The 21,806-nt window shown below is 43.2% G+C and overlaps 1 protein-coding gene across 10 annotated transcripts in view; it reads left to right on the forward strand.

Annotated features, from left to right (window-relative positions):
• Positions 1-21,806, forward strand: part of BACH2 (BTB domain and CNC homolog 2) — a 202,695-nt gene that overhangs the window by 138,063 nt on the left and 42,826 nt on the right. For all 10 annotated transcript variants that reach the window (XM_080389329.1, XM_080389335.1, XM_080389328.1 and 7 more), the window contains one exon: positions 16,387-16,641. In XM_080389329.1, the coding sequence (XP_080245455.1) occupies positions 16,399-16,641 (243 nt within the window). In that variant the 5' untranslated portion in view covers positions 16,387-16,398. The remainder of the gene's footprint in view (positions 1-16,386; positions 16,642-21,806) is intronic.

Genomic DNA, 21,806 nt, shown 5'->3' on the forward strand with positions numbered 1-21,806 from the left:
TATGGGAAAATAGCCACTCTTTCCCATTATTTGTTTCCCTGTTCTCACTTCTGCCCCTCCACCCCCCTGGAGGCAAGGGGGCCAGGACTGGGCTCCTGCGCCCTTACTACAGGCCCTTCTGCCTTGAAAGTTCTCCAGCCATCCTTCCTCCATCTTTCCTTCTGCGTAACTCTTGATCCATAAGCCCTCAGCCTCGTCAGCCTCCTCTCTCTCTGAGGTAAGCCTGGTCCTTTTCCTTCTTTTGTCTTGAATACTTCCACACATCCATAGTAACACAATTTTTAGCATCCTTGTGGATGTTGCTTCTGGCTCTTCCCCATCCCTTCAATTTTTTGCCATTGCCTCTGGATTAGTCCCGTTTCAGAGCTTCTTTCACACATCTCTTTCCTCCTTTATTACTGAAAGCATTTGCACAAACATCCTTCTCATGATTTTAATTTCTCCTCTTGCTTTTATGTTCCTTTCGGAAAAATTCTTGCTACATGCCACAGAGAAGAATGTGTGCGTGCATGTGTACGTCAGGTGAGAAATGCACACAGTAACAGCTGCAAATAATACTGGCCCACCTAATTTGTACAGAGTTAAAGGAGCGTTTCCTCCTTGAAATAAGTCTGGGTTGATAGGACTGGCCCAAGAGATGTCAATTTTTAATGTTCAAAAACTCATGCCAGGCAACATGGGCTATCCAGAAACATGCAGTGACAGTAATACATATTTTCTGAGGGCTACTAATTAAACATTGTGCATATGTGTGCACATATATATATACACGCATGTCTGTGTACCTGTATATACATATATAACTATATGCACATGCAAATTCATCTCTATTTTTAAGACACTATATTGGAGCATAGTATGGTGTGATGAAAAGCATCATGTTATTCATAACAAAGTAGTGACTGTCCTGTATTTCATCGAGCAACAAGTATTTTTAAAGCTATTTAACATTCATTTGGGCTTGTAGCTGAACTGTATTGTACTAGGACTTCAATTCTTAAAGTAATGGCACGAATCTGTAAATATACTTACCTGATCTTGACTTCCAATAAATATACGTTAACTGAGTCTATTTCTACAAGACTTGAATTGTTTTAATGGCAAAATCTTCATTTAGTCTGATAATAGAAAATTGGCTCTTCCCTCCATGAAGCTATGTTGCTATGTGGTCAAGTTTATCTAAAAAGGCTGGATTTGGTCCTGCATAACAATATTTGCATTCTTCTGACAGTCCAAGAAACACCATACATTGCTTTAGTTAGATTTGTGGAGTGATTTTTCAAAATTATTTATTTCTTACTGCATCCTGCAGTATGGGTTAGGTACAGTTAGTGTAGGCAGGAGCTGAGGGGGAAGAAGTAAGAAAAAAGTGTGCTTGCTTTTACGTTGCAGACTGTTCTCTTCTGTGTATATGGAGAGACAAAACTCCCTGGCAAACACTAGGGTTTGCCATCTAGGCTTGGTCCCCTTTTTAGCACAGAAATTGCTGTAGGGGGTTATGAGCACTGGGAAGTATTGATTGTTTCCTAGCATGCTATTTGTATTACATATTTCAGTTAATAATTAGTAATGCTTTTAGATTAGTTTCGTTTGAAATACTAATCAATAAGCTTTATAGATCCCCCACTTTATACATAAACATGTCAATCTCCAATGGAGCAAAAGAGCCTTTCTTTCATCCCAGATTGTTTATACTGTATAATTATTAATCTGTAGTTTAATCTCCTTCATGCTTTTATGGCTTGATCCCGCTTGTTGCAGGGGATCTCAAATCTCATTAAAGGGCACGGATTAAAGGCACTCGACACCTTGCCAAAAAAGTGCTGGAATGTGCCAGCTAAGTCCTGTTGCATGTAGACCTCCCAGTGCTTCTCACTCTACGTGTGCACCACAAGTGGGACTGCCTGCCTTGTAGCTTGTCATTTCCCTCTACAAAGCCTTCGTTTTGAACCACAGTAGGTTTGCCAGACTTCAGGTGCACAGGGTCACAGTTTCCTTGCTGTGATGTTCTCTCAGCCTGTAGTTGGAAAACCACCGCCAACGTGTTTCAGCAGAGGGGGAAGTAAAAAGGAAAATAAGGCTTGAAATTATGTGTTGATTTTCCGATGTTCAGTGGTTTTTTGAGCTCTTCTAAAGTTCTGGTGCCCCCATGCTGTGGAGCAAAGAGATGAGATCTCAGCTGGAGAGTGTGGGTTTGGGTCCACAAGTGCAGCTGTTGTTGTTGCTATTCCCATGGAAATCCATCTAACCAGCCAGAAACTTTGGAAAAGAAAGCCCAGGGCAGCTGATAGCTTCTGTTCAATGCTGCCTTGGAAATCTGGTTTCTGACAAACCAGGGGGACCTGCAGAGCTGTGCTCTGCTCGCTCCATCTGTATTCGGTGTGGCGTTGCAGGCTGCTGGGTTGTGATTTTGCAACCAGTGACAGTGGTCAGCCAGCGCTGCTCGGGAGGCAGAAATCTTGTGGCTCCTGACCCACGTGGGCTCCAGTGTCAGGTTACACAGTGGCACCTATAGTTTGTTTAAGGTAAGGAAAATAGGCACAGAAGCTGTTAAAAGAATATAAGGTTATCAAGTCAAGCGAGAAATGTTGTAACATTGCCTGTTCAGCCTTCACTCGGATCCTATGTGCATGCAAATTTGACAGTCTTTAATTGCATGTCTCCAAGATCTGTGGAGAATGTAACTTCTCAATTCACATCAGAAAAAGCACACACACTTGTTTCTTCTCAGAAAAAAAAAGCATTTGCTTGTACATCAAATAATCATTACCTCTTAAAGATTGTCCAGTCCGTAGGTATGGGGTACGTTTCATCAGCCAGGCAAAGCTTCCGTAGGTCACAGCTGGCTGAAACACAGCCCTGAGCAGACCTGCCGTGGTCCTGAAAGTCATGTGGCAATGCTGAGGCCTCTGTTGGGGACAAGGTCCTTACTGATTTGTTTGGTGTTGCCCTCGGATGTGGCACAGTCAGGTGTCGTGGAGCGCCTGTCGCCTTGTGAGAGGGAAGGCAGAAGGTAGCAGCAGGCTGCGCTCACCACGCTGCTGAGGGTGGAGAACGGCTTGGGATTTCGTGGGTCTCCAAGCTGTGGGCTGCAGAGCCTCTGGGGAATGTCTGCGTTTGGTGGCCTCTTGCTCTACCAATAGTACATTCCCCTTGAAGACGGATGAGCAAATGGGGGCTGTAAATTAATCACAGAGGGAGAGAGTGACATCAGTGAATACCCAACCGCATAAACCACCCTTATGTGGTGCTTTCATTATACGTACATCTAAACCATGCGTGTTGTACAAGAATCACCGTTTGACTTTTTATTAGCCAGGTTCTTAGCGTTACGGGAGAGGCATTGGAGAGAGTGGCACAGGAGCAGGAATCCAAGAGAGTTTCAGTGGGAGCAGTTCTCTTAAAAACAGACTGGAAAATAAAGGTTTGCATCTTGTTGCATGAGAAAATGAAGCAAGAAGGGAAGCAGTTTGTCAAATGCTATTATTTGTGGACAGTCTTAAATAATGTGACCTTGTGCAAGCAGAGTACACCACCTCCCAGGAGAACATCAATTTATGCATGCACTGTACTCAGAACTGAGAAAGATGTTTTCTGAAGTTAGAACCTGTTGTGTTGGCATAACATTACATTTAAAGTTAAAAGCGTTGAACACACTGGGAATTGTTGAAGAATATTCTGCCAGCTGCTCAAAATTATAATTTTACACTGCCATCAATAACAAAAAAACGTTGCTCTAATGAGAAGCCATTACGGTTAAATGAAGAAATAGAAGTTGTGATAAAACATTAATTAATTGAATATCAAAAAAGGAAAATAGAAAAGGTAGATGTGTTCCCTAGATGTTTTTTGTATTTGAAACAGTGCAAGAGGATGTGTCCATCCTGTGTCATGATGTGGAAAGAAGAGAAAGTTTGCTGCTTGTAGCAAAGGAGGATCTGAGACAGGCAAGAGTGGTTGAAATTAAGTATTTTCACATCCTAGTAATTTTTACATCTAGGAATCTTAAAGGAGGTAGCTGAAAAGCTCTGTTAAGTGGCTGTTAATTTATAATAAATCTTGGGAAACAGGGGAAATTCCAGAAAATTGGAGGGCTGCCAACTGTATTTCCGATATTTCGAAAAGATAAAAGGGATATCCCGGGGAACTGAAGGCTGTTTTAGCTTGACGTCAGTCCAGGGTAAAATAGCGGAACAGCTATTTCAGGATCTGTCAAGAGAGAACTTGGAGGCTAAAGGTATAGGTAATTCCAGTAACAGTTAAAGAGACAGCTTGTCAAACCACTGGTTTTCTGTGGTCTGTTGGGATTGCAAGTCTGCATGATAAAGGCAACTGTTGATGCTGCCTTTAGGAGGCCAGATTCTGCCTTTCAGGCTTGTGAACTGTGTAAGGAATGCCCTGAGATTAAAACTCCCATGACAGAGTGCGCTAATTAAAACTGAAATAATCAAGCCACTCCCTGGGATAAAGTGTGGCTTAGTTTTTGGTTTTGCATGTTAATCTCCCACTTGATTTGATTTGATGGCTTTTGCAGCTTTAAGCGTGTTGAGTACATGGTAGTTCAGGGCGGGGAGGGGAGGCAAAGAAAGCAAACAAACTTCAAAAAGCTGCATGAAAAGCTCAACAAATAAGTATCCTCAAACAAAGATTAAATCCATGTTCTTCTTATAGCAGCCTTTGCAGCTTTAATCCCTCATTCTTTACCATGGCAAAGAAGATTTCATAAGCTCCTCTGGATCTTAGAAAGCTTGTCTTTGCCTTCTGTTGTCTTTGCAGTCCTCTACTGCAGGTGCTGGGTTGGCTGTACTTCCCTCAGAACCAGGACCCAAATGCATCACATCTTTTCTTTCACTCTGGGCTCCTTCGGGCTGCAGTTGCACTTGGTCACAGTGCCCGTTTCTCTCACATCCTCCCCTTACCCCAGCTGTAGCCCGGTAGGTGTCGGCAGCAGAAGTGATTGCTTTCCGTGCGCCTTCCTCCATGGCGTGATTTATTGTCTACAACAGGAAAGGCAGTTTAGTTCCAGAATAAGAGCAGACTGAGGATCATGAGAAGACTCTCCGCCCTTGCTTAAACCTTCCATTAATAAAATGGCAATTCTCAGGTGCTTGCAGTGTCAAAACCACTGTCAGGATCCCATGGCGTAACCCAGGTATCCCTTTGGCACGTGCTCTGAGAGTTTCTAACTAGTCATTTCAGTGACCATCAGATTTGATGGTTAGAAAAACATGTGAAAATTGTTTTTTGCATGTGTTGATAGGCCTTCCAAGGTTCAGAGCTGTAAATCTGTGGATCCTAATGCAGTAGTCACTAGAAGTTATTTATTTATTTACTCATTTATTTTTAGATTAGTAAAAATCTATGATTTAATCATAAGGAACTATTTTTCCTTCAGTACATATGTTGTCAAAGAGAACACCATTGTTGGTATCAATTTGGTTGTAGAAAACGCTGCAGAAGCAGATAGCGGCCCGGTCTCTAAGGAGAAGGCGACACCTGTATTCTTTCCCAAGAGCAGAAGGTGCAGAGTTACACCCTATGAAAACCTGTCCCAAATTTAACCCAGTGACCTACTGCATGCGCTCCTGGTCTTCACACATTAATCACAATAGACATGTTCCAAAGGACATGTCAGTTTGCATCCCAAGGAAACGTGAAGGATATTCTGAACACCTGCTAACTTGCACCAAAGATTAAGAGCTTGCTTTTTTTTTGGGGGGTGGGGGGTGGGGGGGTGGGGGGAGTGGAGAGAAAGGGAAAAAAGAGAGAGCAGGTTTATCCCATAATGACTATGTAGTATGACAGGAGAAAATGGGTTTCTGTCATTTTTGCAACCTCTAAAATTCGAGTACTCAAAGCTGTTAGCAGTGCTTTTGGATATACCCTCTCATGCAGACAGAACTTCTTCCACCAGTTCTGCAGATAAGCTGGAAAAGCAGTGATTAGCACAGCTTGAGAAGTGAAGAGAAAATCAACCGTGAGATAAAATTTCAGGAGACAACTTTTCTGTTTTCCTCTGGAAAAAAAAATCAAAACCAATGTTCATTTGATAGCAACCTAAAATGTCAAGTACAGAGCTTCAGCACTGAACTCTACTGGAGTTTTTAAAGGCTGGGCTTTTTTGAGAATAAAGCAGAAGGGAAATCAATAGCTTTTACTTAGGTAACTTGTTGGCATAATCTTTCACATTAAAAGGCAGCTAAAAGGAGCAGAACAGTGCTGCTGTTCTTAATTTGTAGCTACCAAACACTGGTGGTATTGGGTCAATATCCGCCTGGCCTTTGTTCTCATATTAGCAAAAGAGATTGAAAATAGAGAGACACATTCTTTACTATCCCAAAGTATTGCCATACTGGCAAGTGACCTAAATACTTCATAAACCATTTGTGCTTCAGCAGTTTCATCATTTCAGATGGCATCATACTGCAAATTACAGATGCGTACACGTGCATGTACACCCATAGACACACATGTAAATTGAATGTTTAGGAAAAAGGTGAAAGCCGTATCACTGTATCACTCCTCAACCAAAGCCCTCAAGTGCTCATTTAAAGCAAGCAAGGCAGGACGTAAATCTGGTGGGCCCTTGACAGAACTTCCAGCTTCCATTTGTGTGGAGACCTTAAAACTTTTCAGAGAGCTTGCCAAGCTGGAGGGCAAGGTAAGAACAAATCAGTGCTTCATTTTTCCCTCTCTGATTCTTTAATGTGGCAATTCAGCTTACCCAAGAATAACCCAGAAGGTTATGTCTTTTCCCCAAGGTCCTGAAGCCGTTGAGCACTTCAGAAAAACATACGTTGTTTGTTTTGCTTGGTGGTTTCCTGGCACTGTTTCAGTGTTGGCCATTCCCACTCTGCTTTGAATAAGCTATTTTGAGTAGCAGACTTGGTTCCAGTCCCCTTCACCATAGCCAGCTACCCAGTAAAGAGCAATGTGAGAGCCATGAGAAGAGACACTGTATCAGGGAAGAGTTCTTCTGTGTTTCTGACTTTCAGCGTACATATACGTCAGTTGAGTGGCTTCTGAGAAATGAGCATAGAAGACAGTTCTTCTGTTGTTCCTTCTGTTTTCCTACCTGGTCTATGCCTTCCCCCTCTACTGTGCCTCTCTCCTGAAGGTATCATTGCTTATATTTAAAGGATGTTGAACATGCGTGTTAAATGAAGCCTGACTTACTGAGTGTAGGACAATTAGTAGTACAATTATACAATTTTTCCTGAGTCATAAAAAGGTGCACATGTATACTTTGCCTAGTAGGCCTGTATAGAATGTATATGTCAATGCATGTACCATGCATAACCATTATTTGCGTGTTAACTAAAGTCCCTAAAGACTGTGAGCTGTCATTACCTTGTTCAGCTGCATTACTCTCTCAAAAAACAGTAACACCACAACCCTGTGAAGTCAAGAAATAGGTTTTATCTGTATGTGGAACATAAATCTATTTGGACTCTTCAAAGCAACCTCCACCGGGAATCCCTGCCTCCTTATGGTACAAATCTCTGAACAACTTGAAGCACAGTTCTTTAGAGTAGACACCTGGGGTTTAAATAAACATTCATCATGGAGACTATGGGTATCCTGACACTAATTTAAAAAAAAAACAAACAAAAAACCCCAACAACAACAATAACAACAACAAAACACCCAAAACAAAACAAACAAAACCCAAGATCCATTGCAGAAATGAAGCTGTGGTACATTTCTGTTTATGTGTGCAATCTACCAGTAGCAAAAACATTGTAGGTAACCAAAGTGCTACAGACAAAAGGTATATTCAACGGTTCTGTTTAAAAGCCTGCGGGATCAGAGTCCCTTTTGTTTTTTCCCTTGTCTCTATCCAGTTGTGCAGAAGGGTCTAGGTCCAGTATAACAAAGCTGGTAAGTGACTTTTGCAATGGGACTTACTTCCTCCATCAGATCTTCTGTGCTGTGACAGCGTATGAGCTGTGCAAAAGCAGCCGTTCCACAGTCTGGAGGATGCATCCCTGTTGCTGTTGGTTTAAGCTAAGGAATGAATTCCCAGTATTCTCATCTCTACTTCAAAAGCACATGAAACTTGCCCTATGGACACAGGGCCCATGGCCCAGCTCTGCAGCTAGCCCAGGCACTGATACTTCTGCCCGCTGCCCGTGGTGTAGCTCATGGGGGACCAGTCTGTGGCCCTTGAACCACATGCAGCTGTTACGCAGTTCAGAGGGGGCTCCCTGGGCTGTGTACGCTCGCTGTGTTAGAGCCACGCGGCCTCCTCAGCAATGCGGTTCTTGCCTGGAGGAGGTGGTACCAGATGTCTGCAGGGCCCTGCTGTATGCCCAGCCAGACCTGCCCCTCTGCGGGGCCGCTGGTTACATCCCCTCTTGGGTTTCTCTCAGGTACCCTCCTTCCCGCTCGTGCTCAGGCAAAGGCCTTGCACCAGCTATTGCTATCAGCAGCAACACCTCTACGGCCGCTGGCCAAGAATGCTCTACGTCTTTTCCACCTATCCACGCATCTTCTGCTTTACAGCAGAAGTTACTTGAACAATGTGAAAAGCTCATTTCTGAAGATATTGTTGCTAATGGCCCTGGCACCCGCAGTATGTTTGGCAGGAGGCAAGCCCGTGCAGCCTGGCGGCCTGCTAGTCTATTTTCAATTATCTGGGGTGCTCAGAGAAGAAGACATTAATATTGCTGAGGATGACATAGCAAATTACTACTGCTCCCTAACCTTTTTAAATTGCTAACACTGTTGTAATCTGTAATTACAGAAATCAGTGTGAGAATTGTGGCACAGTATAATTATCTTTCCTGATACTTTATTGCTGTATGAATTATTAATCAAAATCAGTCTTGTATAGTATTTGCAGCAACTAAGAAGAATAATGTATAATTAAATTTCGTTATTTCTATTTTTGTGCTGGTGTTTTATGATGTTGTAATTGATAATTAATTGGTTAAAAATTCACACAATTCTTGGGAGTTTCATATGACTATGACTGCTCAGTATTCAGCATTTATTAATTGAATAATGGGCTTGCTGAAGAGACCTTTGTATATAGTCTTCTGTCATTACAGTGAGCGCTCAAAAATGGTGAATTAATCATTAGGCCCTTCAATAGTTTCTTTTCAAAGGAAAGCAGTGACAATATAATCATATCCTTTGTTGTTATAGCTATAATTGAGAGATCGTAATAACCAATTACAAGGATGGTCATTTTAGGAGCTCTGAAGTGTCAGTTATTGATAAATTTCTTTAAAACCAAAGTGTTGATTACACAGAACAAGTCTTTTCACAGAAAAAATATTAGGAGATGGGGAAGGAAGCCTGGAAAATTATTTTCCTCCCACTTGCCACTTAAAAACTGTGCATGTTTATCCCTAAAAGCTGTCAAGTCTGATGCGCTTTTGCTGCCATTTGTCAGAAGTTCAGGTTCCTCTCAAGTTTTTCATTATTTTATCATCATTCTCCCCATTTTTTTCCTTGTACCTTTTGCGGAATCGTTAGGGGAAAAAAATTATTAGAAAACCTCAGAACAAAAGAGCATTTTTTCACACTCTCTGCATCCTATTGAACGGAAATACTGTCAGTTTGCATGCAGATCTGTGATGCGGATTCTCCAGCTACCTCTGATCAAAAAGCCTTAGATGCGTGCAAGCTGACCACTTCGAGTTATTCCCAGGTGTCTTTTTTTTTTTTTTGCTGTTAGGGGAGCTGATTTGAAGAATGTAAACTGGAACTAAAAATAGCCCCAGTTCAGTATTGATCCTTTCTTAACACAATCAGGAGAAAGCTGGGAGTCACCTTGTATAGCAGGATATAATGTGATCGATCTCCAGCTTATGCTTCCAAGCAAAACCTGTGGTTCATTTTACACCAAGTCAGGAATTGCGATTCCTAGATGAGAAATCACAGAGTTGTTATCTGTTGGCTTCCATGCTAAAATGTAGTATTACAGGCATAATGAGGAGATGCTGATAAACCTTTTCAGGCCTTTACCATGAAGTTGTCGGGAGTCCTCTGTGCGCTATCGTAGATCTGATGTCCTGCTTACAGCTCCTGGGATCACAGTGAGCTTCTGTTTCATGGGATGAGATGATGCCTTCAGGTTCCTTTTTTCCCCCATCCCCTTCCTCACTGGTGTTTTGCCGTGGAGGGGCTACAAAGGCACTTCCACTGCAGTCTGTGCAACTTCTGTGAGTCGAGCTGAACATCTGATGGCTTTTCATGTCCTAAACCCATTGCTCTGCTGGAGCCAGTGGGAGCAGGAGCCCCTGGTGTCAGTGACACCCACCACGTGTAGTCTTTGGACAGATGTTTTCTACTGCTTGCTCTCAACAGCTTGGTCCCACGCAACTTCAGTGCCCCTTCCAAGAGAGGGGAGCACAGGACAGCATGCCCACTGCTGTCTTCTGCAGTTGGGGGCAGAGGGGGAAAGGGGTCTAGGAGGCATGTGTGGAGGTGATAGATTTGAATTTTCATCTGTGTTGTCATCCATCAAATGATTGGTTTCTGAGACAGCCGTTAGTAGGTCAGGAAAGAGGGATAATACAGGCACATTCCTCTGCCCAGTTTGTTGTTGGCTAGTGCACTGAAGCATGTGAAAATTCATGTACCCTGAATAATGTGGCCTTGGATATTTTTGTTAGGAGTGACTAATACTTTTACAAATGCAGTGAGTTCTTTGCCCAGTAACATGCAGAAGTGGTCAGTTGTACGTATGTTTTATTGCAGTGATGTGGAATCTCTCAGGAAAAGCAAGATAAGCATCTTCCTATGAGTAGAGGGTACAATTTCAGTTTGTTTCTATGGTCAAGAATCACAGCTCTTCTTTTTACAAATTCTGCATTTGTCTTGCTCGTTTTGCTTGGGTGTCCTCTCCTATCTGCCACACGAGAAACAATAAATAGCAGTGCTGCTTTGGCCTTTTTATTTTGTATTATTTGTGTAGTGTGTATTGAAATGATCTTACATGTTGAGGAGGGGTTTCTCTCTTTCCTTGCCAATAATAGTTTTCATTGTTCTCCTAAGGATTTCTTTTCTCCCTGTTTCAACATCAGTAATCAGTTACAGACACCACACGACAGAAGTAACTAGACAATATATCTCCTTATTAAAATACATCTCTAATATCTGTCTCTAGGTTATGACAGTCTGTCTGTCTCCAGTCTTTTTCATGAGAGACTCCAAACTGGGATTGAGATTCCGGGTCAGTGAGTTCCTGTTTTACTGCGACGGTGGTCAAACACTGCAGCAGGTTGTCCAGAGATGGTGTGGGGTCTCCACCTTTGAAGAGACTTGAAACCCTGCTACACACAGTCCTGAGCAGTCTTGTCTCGGTCACCCTGCTTTGAGCAGGGAGGCTGGACTACAAGATATCTAGAGTTCCTTTCCAACCTCAACTGTTCTGTAAATTTTTTTCCCCTCTAATTGCCATTTGTGTATAAAAGAGACTCCTGGATTTAAGTGTGTTACCTTGTTAGTAGAGTAATTCTTTTCTTGGTTATATTAAGTCTTTTTTAAATTCCCAACAAGCCCTATTACCTTTAACATTTGAACTAATTTTATCCATTTCAGTCCCCCTGTCGTGGTCTGTGGACTTCTAGGTCATTAATCAGTGTAGGATCATCAGATAATTCACTTTGGAAAGGACCTGAGGAGGTTCCTAGCACAAACTCCTGCTCAAAGCAGGTCAGCTTTGAGATCAGAGCAGGTTGTTCAGTGCTATATCCAGTCTGGTCTTGAAAACCTCCAAGAATAGCGATGACACAACCTCTCCAGGCAACCTGTTCCTCAGTTTTTCCTTATGTCTAGTCTAAAACCCTGTTGTTTTAAAGTGCTCCCAGCGTCTGGCTCCATCTTCTCAATGACCTCTTTGTAGGAGTGGCAGGCTGCTGTTAGGATGCTGGTACAGCTGGGTAGCCTCCCGTACAAGTGCTAAGTGTGCCCAGTGCTTTAGCTCCAGCATTGCTCAGGAACAGCATGACCGTAGGCAGATGTGAGCCAGTACTGCTGCTGTTCTGTTTCTGCAGGAATTTCACTGTTAACCTGCTGAAAATTGCCCCAGCATCCCTTCTCTGTTGAATACAGTTTAGCCTAAGTGATTCCCAGTCTGATGCAACTTCGCACCATATGGCAAATGAACTTCTCTAACAGCCTTCTGTAAAGGTTTTGTCAAAGGATTTCTGGAAGTCAATATTAATTACGCATACCAGTGTTCCTCACTGCTAATTTGACACACTTCAGGAATTCTAACAGAGCCCATCAGTGACATGACTTTCCCTTGCAGAAGCCATGCCGCTTTGTCACAATGATCGTTTGCCTGGTTAAGGGCTCTGTAGCTCTGCAAGAACCAAGACTTAACCTTTTCATGTAATTAACCCAGTTCTGATGAAGACTTTCTGGTCTGTCTTGATAAGGTTTTCTCTCCCCTAATGCTTCCCATTGAAAACAGACAGCACATTGCCTGCTCTCTAGTCTTGTAAGGCAGGAGCGGAGCTGGGGGTTTAGTGATAGGTAATGTATTTTTGGTAGCAGCTGAGGCAGTGTGTTTATGAGTTCCTGGCGAGTTCAGGGTGTGCACCAGCCAGTAGGGACGACATGCTGCAAACCGAATTGGTTCACATGTTCCATGAGCAACTTTTTTGGTCTCCTGAGGTTTCATGTGCCTCCTCCCTGCTGCCCATGCAGAAAGGCTCAGCGGGATCTCCCACCTGTCACTGTGCAAGGACCCTGTAAGCAACGTTCCAGTTCACTGCAGTTGCTGGCCTTTACCAGCAACTTTTTTTGGCAAGGATTCAGTGGTGCTTTCCTTGCCCACAATAGTTCGTGCCAGTTTCTGGAAACTTTTGTTTCAAAGAGGCATTTTCTGGCAGTATGGTGACCTATATGCAAACAAATGCACAGCGTGTTCTTTTGAGCCAGAGAAAGGCTTGCTAAGACATTCTGTCTTCGGTTTGAAGAAATACCAAGTGTGTAGCAATGATTTCCATGAAGGTTCTGCAAACTCAGCGTAATACTGAATTCAGCAAAAAATTATGCGGGTTTGAATTAACACTGTATAAAAGACTTCCAGCCCAGCTTGCCTCAGAGTTCAGAGTTAATACCCAACCCTGCCTTTCTCTTCCAAGGAGCGGGGAAAAAAAAATTTGAATGCTGCTGATTTTCTTGCTACTACATGCCAAAGCCCTACGGTGACCTTTTCTCTTTGCACTCTAAACCCTTTCCCTGTGAAAATGAACAATATACTTCCCAGTGCAGGGTTTCACCGTCTTGCTCCTGTCCTGCATGCAGGATAAAGCCCTCTTGGAGAGGAAACACCTCTTGCCTGGAGGTTATTCAGTCGATGGCAGGGAAGGGAAGGGAAGACCATAAATCACTTGTGTTGAAACATTAAAAGCTGATAAATAGGTGGTCCTGAGCGGTAGCCCAGCCCTGGCTTCCCTGTGCGCAATGCAGGGCTCAGGGTGCTTCCTGGAGCAGCCAGGGGCACAGCCAGGGGAAGTCTGTGTTGGGCTGAGATTGCAGCCATCGACCAGGGCATCCATGCAGGCTCGCAGGGGCTGCGGGAGGGGGCATGGCATGGATCTGCTTCCAGGAAGCCCCTGGAGTCACAACAGTAGCCCTGGGAAAGCATGGCAATAGGAGCAGCTGGGCGGAGGTCCTTCCTGGGAATGTAGTTAGGGATCCGCTGGAGCAAATGGTGCGATTTACAGCCCCAGCATCTCAGTACCGCACCAGTCAGGTTTCCTAGCATAGGAGGCAGGCTCGCTCGCCAGTGGGGAAATACACCATGGTATTTTCGACACTTCACAGGGCATGCAATGAATTTTTTTAAAAAATACACTTGATGAGAGCTGTAGTTAAAAAGTGGGAAATTACTAATTAGTAACCAAGTAATTCAGGGTTTGATTCACACAAATTGCACTATTACTGTAAAAAAAGGATTGCAATTTCAGGCAAACAGCATTTTTTGTTTGGTTTTTTTTTTAAAGTCACTGAAAATATAATTGACATTCTGCTCATTACCTGCCAGGTTTCAGGTTTCTTGTACGTTTTTTCATCATCTGAGACATTACAGGTATAAGACATGCCTGGGAAAAAAAGAAAAAAAATAATTAACACTTTCCCCTTTGCATTGTCATTTGCAGCTCTCAGGTTTTCCCACTAGATTGTTCTTGTAAACTCATTCATTTCATAGCATGCAAGAGTGACCACTTAGAACATCATTATAATGCTATCGTTAGCATCAGAATTGAGTTACACAGAAAGCTGTGAGTGGGATGAGCTAAGTATCATTTTCTCTTTTATCTTACTAGAGTGCTAATAAAATGATTGCTGTCAATTCTTCTTGTTAGTCTCAATTTACGAGATTTTTTTTTTTTCTGATAAAGAAATCTAACCGATAGCATAAAAAACCCCGGTGTCTGCCTCCCTTGCCCATATGCAGATCAATAAGCAGCTATGTATCTTCTCTCTAGATGTAAAGTCAGTGAAGGGCTAATCTGGGTCGGTTGGTTGGTTGTTTTTTTCTGTTCATGTAGACATTTCAGCTGGGTACTCAGAAGTGTAGCATGAGTCAGCAGTAAATACTGAGAATTCCAGTAGAAGAGAAGCCATAAGCATCTTACTAAGACTTCCAGTAATACTATAGTTTTGTAATGTTGGCAAAAATACCTGTTTTGCAGAAATGGTCATCATAGCCCCTGGCTTAAAAATACTGCTATAAAGGTGGGAAGATAAATACTTACAGGTAACAAGTGGGTCCTCCAAAGTCCATTCTTGTTTAGTATTAGAGTATTAGAGAAATGACACTGTAGGAAAATGGTACCCTGGTTTGAACTCATGGTAAGAGAAATAGTTTGAAGTCATGTTGTGTCTACTTGTGTACCTGTATATTGTACTAGCAAAGGAAAGTGCTGCAAAGATCTACATTAAAGGGTAGCACAGGAGGGATTTTGCTTCTGTTTGCTGCAGTGATCGCATTTACGGTGCAGCAGTATTAAACAAAATACCGCTGTCTGTTGCCTGTAGCCCTCTACGCCTCTGAATCTTACCTCTCAGGAGGTGGTTGTTATTCACAATAAGGAAACATAATTACTTAAAATACTTGAAGTCTGTGCATTTGCATGACTTTCCTTTCAGCAGCAGATAGAATAATACATACAAATAATCCTTTTTCCCCTGTAAGCCCTAAAACAAGAGTGTTCGGCTTCTTTTGGGGTACATAGTGTGTTCAGACACAGCACAGGCTTTTACACTTTCCTACTCAGAGAAACTGAAATGGGAAAATAATGCAAAGAGGATTCAGTCTGCTGTTGGGCAGAAAGTTTTGGGTAAAAGAGCTACTTCAAAGTGTGACAGGGGTTCATGCAGTGTTGGATGTTGGGGAAAGCTGATCCCCACCACCATCACCACCACAAGTCAAGTCCCCGTGTTCAGAGGCGTTGCCAGTTAGTTCTGTGTTTGTCAGAAATTGCAGAAAGTCAGGCAGAGAACTTCCTAGCTCAAGGCAGTTGTAGCAGGTGTCTTACATTCTTCCAACCTCTGCTCTACTGTCAGGAGGGAGAGACTTATCTGCAGGCACCCAGGTGCTGCCCTCTGCCCAGGGCTGGACCTCCACAAGGGTCAGAGGATTTTCTTGGGTCTGTGGGTCTGGAATTCAGAAACTGCTCTTTTCTGTAAATGGCATTAAACCACTGATGAAGGCGTGTAGCTTTGGTCATATCTGGAAACACATTTCTTCTGAAGCCAGTAAACATCTTTCTCTCTCCCTTAAGGCTTAAAATCACTCTAATTCTGATTGAGAAATGAAGTCACTGTAGTTAGTGGCTTGTCTTTGTTGGGTATGGTTTCACCTTGCCTTTCACTTCAGCTGAGGTCTTCAGTGTAGACATCCAGTGCTGCCAGTCTGCTGGAGAATAGGCTGGGGGTTTGAGGTTTTTTTCCCTTAGTCTGACAATAACAGAAGCAAGCACAAAGCCCTTTTCTTCGCTATTAGAAGACCCAACAGTCACTCTTGGTTTCTTTGCTAAAATCTTCTAAAATTTCCCATGTCCCCATGTTACTGCCTCTACTAAATGGAAAATCACAGATGCATAGTAGGTGGTTGAAGGAAAGCACTTTGCAGTCCATCTAAACCCTATTTTGGTTTTGAGGGGGGAAGTTGTTGGGGGCGGGGGGAGTAGGTAATCAAAAGGTGGTGGAGTGAAAGCCAGTGGCAACAGACACCCTTCCTGATATCTTTCCCGGGCAACTTGCTCGGGTTAAAGAATTAATGAGCTTCTTGGCCATGGTCCGAGGGTATCCAGACATCAGGCAGCATCCCACCGCATCGCACCACATTTGCCCAGTGGCTGTGTTGCTCCTCACTGCCTTGTTTGTGTTTTCTTCCTCCCTTCTCCCCTGCAGGGTGTGAACGGCATGTCTGTGGATGAGAAGACTGACTCCCCCATGTATGTGTATGAGTCAACGGTGCACTGTACCAATATTCTCCTCTGCTTAAATGACCAGCGGAAGCAGGACATTCTCTGTGACGTGACACTGATCGTGGAGGGGAAGGAGTTCCGCGCCCACCGGGCTGTGCTGGCTGCCTGCAGCGAGTACTTCTTGCAGGCCTTGGTAGGGCAGACGGAAAATGACCTGGTGGTCAGCCTGCCGGAAGAGGTACAGTATGTCACCATACCCTCACCATAAACACGAGCCCTCTCCATCCCTCCACAGTCTGCTAAGGTGGCCAAGCGGAGCATGGCACGGGTGTCAGTGCCTGCCCCGGCATGGCTCTGGGTGTAGTTTTTGGGTTTGGGTGGGTTGCAAATTGCTGCAGGGTGGACATGTTCACGCCAGCCTTCCTCACCAGCAGTAACTGCTAGTGGTTATGGTGGCAAAGCTTTAAGATGCTTCAGCTCACCTTTGTCACTGCTGCTGAGGGAGTTGTACCCAAATGCTTAGTTACCATAGCATCGTTCAGGGCATTATCAGCACCCTGTTCTTCTGCTCGTCCAGACAGGAAATTTGAAAGGGGTTAGACAGCAGGTTATTGATGAAAAATCATTTGAGCTGTCACATTGTTGGGAGTCTCATTGCTGTCCACCCCTCTCCAGCAGCTCATATCCTCATCCTCCCCTTTCCGCACTCGGCACCTCATTCAGCCTTGCTTCCTCTCACCTCCCCTCAGAACGAGTTTGGGATTTTACTGCTTCAGGCTGTGTGTTTTCCACCAAGAAACCATGAACACAGTCTGTCAAAAAGCATGGGGTTTCTCATGTGGCATGGCTCCCACAGCAGGAAGCCAAGGGATGTAGAAAATACATACCTCACTGGAAAGTTTACTTTATTTTACCACAAAATCTCACTGGCTGGCTTCCACCCCCACTGTAATTTCCTCACAGCCGTACAGCCATGACAGCGCAGCTACTGTAGGGCACACTGGTGGCTTTGCTGCACACACAGCGGAGACGTGTGCCTGCTGGCCAGGGCTGCCATCACCCACTGCCTCAGCACTGCCTACCCGGCATCTCCAGCTGGAAAGGATGGCACAAGAAGGGTGGCGATGCACCCACAGACAGGACAGCAGTCCTCAGTGGGAAGGTGCTCTGGCCTATACAGGGGTTTTCACCATCATTTGCTTAACACCCATGAGAAAGCATGGTGTGTTTTCAAATGTTGATGCATCCCAAAGTGTCACACACTGGTTTTTCCCCTCTGGTTTAGATCTCCAGAGACTTCAGCAGCATCATGATGTTGTCACCACACAAGTGGGAGAACATTAGAAGTAGGTCACTGGGTGTGTCTTCGTGAGCCTTGACACTGAATATTACTCATGAAGAAATTTCACCCCGAGACATTTTGCATAGGAGTTTAGAGATATTGCAGAGGACACAGTAGGATGCACACTATGATTCTGCAGTGTCCACTGATAATTTCCAGTGGAAGAACTGAGTCTCAGTCAGTGTCGCGTATCTGTCACACTGCAGAGCAAGTGCAGGAGCAAAGAGGTGACAAAACATGCCCAGGGCTGTACAGGTGCAAAGAGGCAGGAGGGTATCAGCACTCTTCTGCAAAGCCTTGGTGAGAGACCTCCATGTATGATTGGGGTCCTGTTAGATGAAAAATAACTGAAATTCAAATAAGCGTGTACAAGAGTTAACAGGTGTTTGGAAGTAGGAGCCTGGCCTAAAGGAGGAGAAAGCAAGACCATGGCAGGTTCGTGCTGCTGGTGTGACAGCTGAGACATGCGACAGCTCCGTGTAGGCAGAGGAGACGAAACAGCTGAGAGGAGTTATTTCTCTTTAATACTAAAAGACTGTTGACACAAGCATTGATTGGTTTCAACTGGCTTTTAGTCAAAGTAGACTGGAAATTAGCAGATTTCTAATCACAGCAGTGGTGAGGTGCTGAGCTGCAGGTCAGTGGGAGAAGCACAGGGCTGGGGTGGGGAGCGGGTCACGAGGTGTCTTGCTCTTTGTGACCCAGCCCTATGTTCATATGACACGATGATTTAAACCACAAAGGTTTGTCTTTCTGTATGTTTTATATGAGATACTGCATAAAAAAAAAGTTCTCCGGTTCAACCATAAATGATTTCCATTTAAGTGAGTCCCCTTTGGATAAAGGAAGTATTGGAGTTTTAGAATATATTTCAGTGAGAGATCAAAAAGTTTTAGTGTCTGAAGATTACACTGGCAGCTGTTACAGCTCCGTTGAAGTCCACAGATTTTCAGAAGCAGTGCATCTTGTTCTCAGGTTTTTTCCCGGTACTCTGAAATTGTCACACTTCACGTAAGACCACCACTTTTACTTTGCCACATGCTTTTATTAGTTGGAGAGTGCCAGGGCTTTAACTTTCTCATCCTGGAAAAGTACTCTCTTAGGCTATTAAAAAAAAGATACCTAGTCAGCCAGTGCTTACTTGTACAGGTATTTTCCACATGCAGCGTTATTGGTGTTAACTGCATTGAATCTAATTGGCTCAGTGGCTACTTTATTTGAATAGCCGTATGTGACACAGTCAGTTAAATAATTTCCTCACAAATGTTGGTCACTTGGGGTAAAGAGAGCTGCCTGATGCACTTCGTTATCTCTCAGTCACACCTTGGTTAAGGTGCACATCTCTGCTTCTGGTGTTGCTCTGCTTGAGAGTGCTGGGCGCTTTGGTAGGTGCCTGTGTGTAGATATGGGAAGTGCCTCCAACAAAGAACAGTGTCGGAGCACCCCACAAAAGGAACTGAAACACTCCTGGTTTTTAAGAGCGGATAGAGCTGGGGAAACACAATCTTAATTATATTGCATTAAAAGAAGGCAGCAGGATCTTTATCAGTTCATAAGCTGATGGCTTTTCCCAAGGCTATTGTTTTTAGTCCGTGGTCTGCAGAGCTCTGGCAGCCCATGAGTTATTTCTGAAAGTATTTGTGAAAACTGACTGTCATGTAGAGAGCTATTCCTTTGGTGGAAAAATTTCAAACAGAAGTTGAAAGTTAATGTCCTGAGTCAGTACTTTTTTCAGGCTTAGAGACAATTTATGTTGGCATGTAGTTGTTATAGAAAAACAGAGTTTGAAAATAATTTTTAAATACAGTCTTCACAGTTCAAAACTTTTCCGAAGGTGACGATCACTTATAAATTAGCAAACCTATTTTCAAGTCAGCTGTACAAGCATTGCGTTTTAAGTTCTGGTGTGGTTTGAAAACTGGTAAAGTATGCAATTGTGGAGAAAGGGCATCATTATTATTATTATTATTATTATTATTATTATTATTACTCAAAGGTTTGGTGATGGAGCTGGATAAAGCTTGATATATAAAGCATTTACACTCATGTAATGTTGGTCTGAGGGAGCTTAACATCAAAACTAAAGAACTTATTTTTGATTATTCAAAGCAATACATCTGCTTGTGAACTCTCAAATTGCAGGTGCTTTTTTTGTTTACTTCATAGCACATCAGGGTCTTTTTGTTAGTCTGGCATCCAGACATTGTTAGCTATTGTCTAGCTAAACAGTGAACAGATGTTTTTTACATTATTTTACGTTTATGTCCAATTACAAGTGAGAGCAGTCTTTATGATACACCAGTTATTTCAGTAGGGAGACGTTGTGCACACACAGGATTGGGATTAGTTGAATTTACAGGTTTTTAAACTGCTGCAAAACTTTGTGTTAGACGTTTCAGGTCAGTTCAAGCGTGATTCAATGTGGCTCAGTTCAAACCTTTCCCTAATCAACTTAAACCAAGTCAGTACGGAGCCAATTCTGTACTGATTGAAAAGGGTCCATAAAGTATTCTGTGCAAGCCTCTGTAATTTGATTTTATACTACACCTTTTGTTAAAGCAGTGTATTTTAGTGTGTAGATAAGTGCTTGGAAAAACAGCCATGTAATAACAAGGGCTGAGATGTAGCCGTGGTGTGTGAACTATCAGCCCTCAGAGCAGAGTTAGACGGAGTGTGTCAGCTGCCTACAGCTAATTAAAAAGGACCCTGTTAGCTCTTAACTTCTATGCTTTTCTCTTCATTTGCAGTTTTTGGTAAACAACTAGAACCTTGCCTGCTTGTCACCCAGGGTATTTTTCAACAGTTATGCAGTCTTCTTCTAGCAGGTGCTGTTAAATGCAACCCAGAATTAGTATTTTCCAAGAAATAAGTTTAAATCTGTAAAGTTAGTCATTCACTCCGTACCCCTAACTGTTGTTTTGTTTTATTTAATCACGAAAACCAGTCTTCCTTCCTTTAACAAGGCACTTAATTAAGCTTTTAATTCATGATAAGAAGTTAAATGGCACTTATGAGGCTTTTTTAATGGTTTCCACTTCCCATCCCGATTACAAAAAAAGGTGTGATAGAGAGAGAGACACGGCTGTCAGCCAGGGGTATTGTAGGTCATGCCAATATTAGCTGGCAGCAGGCCATTATCCAATTAACATTGCTTCATCGCTGCAAGTAATAGCTCTCAAGTAGATGATTGAGTCATTCATGCTGTAGTGGTACTCTGCTTTACTTGAGAAGGAGCCAGTGCTTCGTCGAACAGGCTTTTTATTCGCTATTATTACCTGCCTGGCTTTGCTAACAGAAGCGCACAGCGAGTCTATGTAGGCAAGCTGGAAGCTGGGCATCGGGCAGACGATGGTCTGTGCAAACGCTTTTTTATTCACTTGGTTTCCTGAAAGCTGAGGTTCCATTTAAATGGTGAAAAGACAGAGACAGCAACAGCAAATAAAACCCCTCAGTTGCACTAGGTTCCTACAAGTTAGAAATGAGATACCTGACCTTGCTTTCATTTTTTTGATTTTGGGGTGTACATTTGAAAAAACCTTCACCTGGTCATTCCAGCTGTGAGAGCACCAAATGCCTTTCTCTCTGCTGAGGTTAAACACAGGTCTTCTGAAGTAACAGAACAAGCTTTCTCTACCACTGGTCTGATACTGTCCTTTCTGTTATAAAACCAGCTTGCTTCTCAAGTGGGTTGGTTAGTTTTACCTATAACCCTCCAATTTCTTGGATCTGTCTCAAAGATTGTTACTGGTGACTTTTTTTTAGTGCAGTGAACTATCTGCTGGAAATGTTGCATTCCAAAAGGATTAAACAGAGTTGTCTGTGGCTTACAAATCTCCCAAGGGGCAAAGGGAAGCAGCATCTCTTTTAGGAAGATGGGGTGGGATGTGCTCGGGGAACTTTTCTGTTTGTTTATCTGCACAGCTCTTTTCTTTGCTGTTAAGAGAATGATGTTCAAAGTAGATGTTAGCACACACCACAGGCTGAATTTCTCCGTGTTCTCACTGCTTTACTGCTCCCTGACGGCTGCTGTGAAACCTGCTGTTTCCCCGTGAGGTCTAGCC

The sequence above is a fragment of the Falco punctatus genome (genome assembly GCF_963210335.1).
Source record: "Falco punctatus genome assembly, chromosome: 5".
NCBI lineage: Eukaryota > Metazoa > Chordata > Aves > Falconiformes > Falconidae > Falco > Falco punctatus.